The following is a 1389-nucleotide window of genomic DNA, read 5'->3' as shown; positions in this document are numbered from 1 at the left end:
CGCATCCGACGCGTGGTGTTCGTGGGGGCCCCGCGGCGACAGCCGGGCAGGCCTCTCGCGACGGCCGATGGAGACTGGCCAGCGCTGTCGGCGGGCGAGTGTGCGGCGCACGCGCTGCGCGTAGGCGGCGCGTGGGCGGGCGGCCCGCCCGGCCGTCGGTGAGCACCGGACGCGAGGGTCGGTCGGCTCTTAACTAGCTGTATATAGTCGCGATCTGCCGGCGTGCGTATGAGCTCACTAGCTAGAGCTCACACTAGAGGCCGTCATCGCATTCGCCTTCCTGGGACCCAGCGCTGACTTCTGACTGTCGTTGCTGTCTCTCCCCCTTCTCGACTGTCTGTGCTTGTGCGTCTTGGGTCCGGAGTTGTGCGTTTATGTGAAGAACCGCTCTCGCGGTGGAGGATCCGGTGGACGCGGGAGACACCACCAAATCCCGGCTGTTCCTGTGCCTCCTCTGCCTCCTCCGAGAACCAAAACAACATATGGACGACTGCTCCTCTGACTCCTCTGCCATGCCGACGACGGCGTCCCACGTTTCTGGCGTCACCATCCACATCCCGGCTGTTCCTGTCATCGAGCTCACGCTCCTCGTTATTGCAGCACTGCTGTGGCGCTTGCTCGTTGCGGTGCACGCGGGACTGGCGATGCTCCATGCGTTGCAGGCAGAGAAGATTCCCCACTCCGGCGTGCCGTCCGCGGAGAAAGGCAGCCCCCCGCCACCGCCGCACCTCTCGCGCCAGCTCTCTCGCGAGCGGCTCCGAGGCGGCATGCCTGTGCCGCCTCCGTCTCCCCGCGGCGAAGGCGAGCCAAACATGCTGGCCGACGCGCGGCCGCTGCGAATTTCGGCCGGCCACTTTGGCAAGTGCTTGAGCGGCGATGCCGACGTCGACGTCGCCTTATTCATAGCAGCCTGCCAGGCGTGCAGTCACAGTGCGGACGAAGTGTGGGCCGTCGCCTCAGCGCCGCCAACCCGCCGCCTCCCTCCTCCCTCCCTCCACCCCTCCCTCAGAACTATTGCAAGGTGCTGGCGCTCATCGGGCCCTTCACGCTGCTGTCGACGCGCGAGGTGATCTCCAACATGAAGAAGATTGAACACTCCTTCGAGCTGGCGCCGGTGCGGGCATCAACCGAGATCGACCGAGATCTAGCTGACTCGGTCGAAACACACCGCGAAACGTCCGCGACACGCCCGCGACACGTCCACGACACGCCCGCGACACGCTCACGACACGCCACGACACGCCTGACGTGTGCCCGTCCGCAGGTGCGGTACCGCTCGATGCGAGAGCTGCTTGAGGCGGAGGTTGCGGCGGGGATGCACCAGCCGGGAGGCGTGCTCTCTCTCTCTCCCTCCCTCGCTTCTCCCCCCCCCCCCTCTCTCTCGACTCT

At 66.3% G+C, this 1389-nt stretch overlaps 1 protein-coding gene across 1 annotated transcript; it reads left to right on the top strand.

The window, feature by feature from the left end:
* Window positions 1-482: 482 nt before the first annotated feature.
* Window positions 483-1333, top strand: EMIHUDRAFT_258005 (hypothetical protein; the record flags this gene model as incomplete). The annotated part of the gene is made up of 3 exons (XM_005761543.1): window positions 483-941; window positions 1067-1114; window positions 1265-1333. Coding segments are annotated over 3 exons (576 nt in total), but the record flags the coding sequence as incomplete, so codon positions are not given.
* Window positions 1334-1389: the final 56 nt, after the last annotated feature.

The sequence above is a fragment of the Emiliania huxleyi genome (genome assembly GCF_000372725.1).
Source record: "Emiliania huxleyi CCMP1516 unplaced genomic scaffold EMIHUscaffold_7019, whole genome shotgun sequence".
NCBI lineage: Eukaryota > Haptophyta > Isochrysidales > Noelaerhabdaceae > Emiliania > Emiliania huxleyi.
The sequence above is the reverse complement of the archived record's forward strand: the minus strand, read 5'-3'. Positions and strand labels throughout refer to the sequence as shown.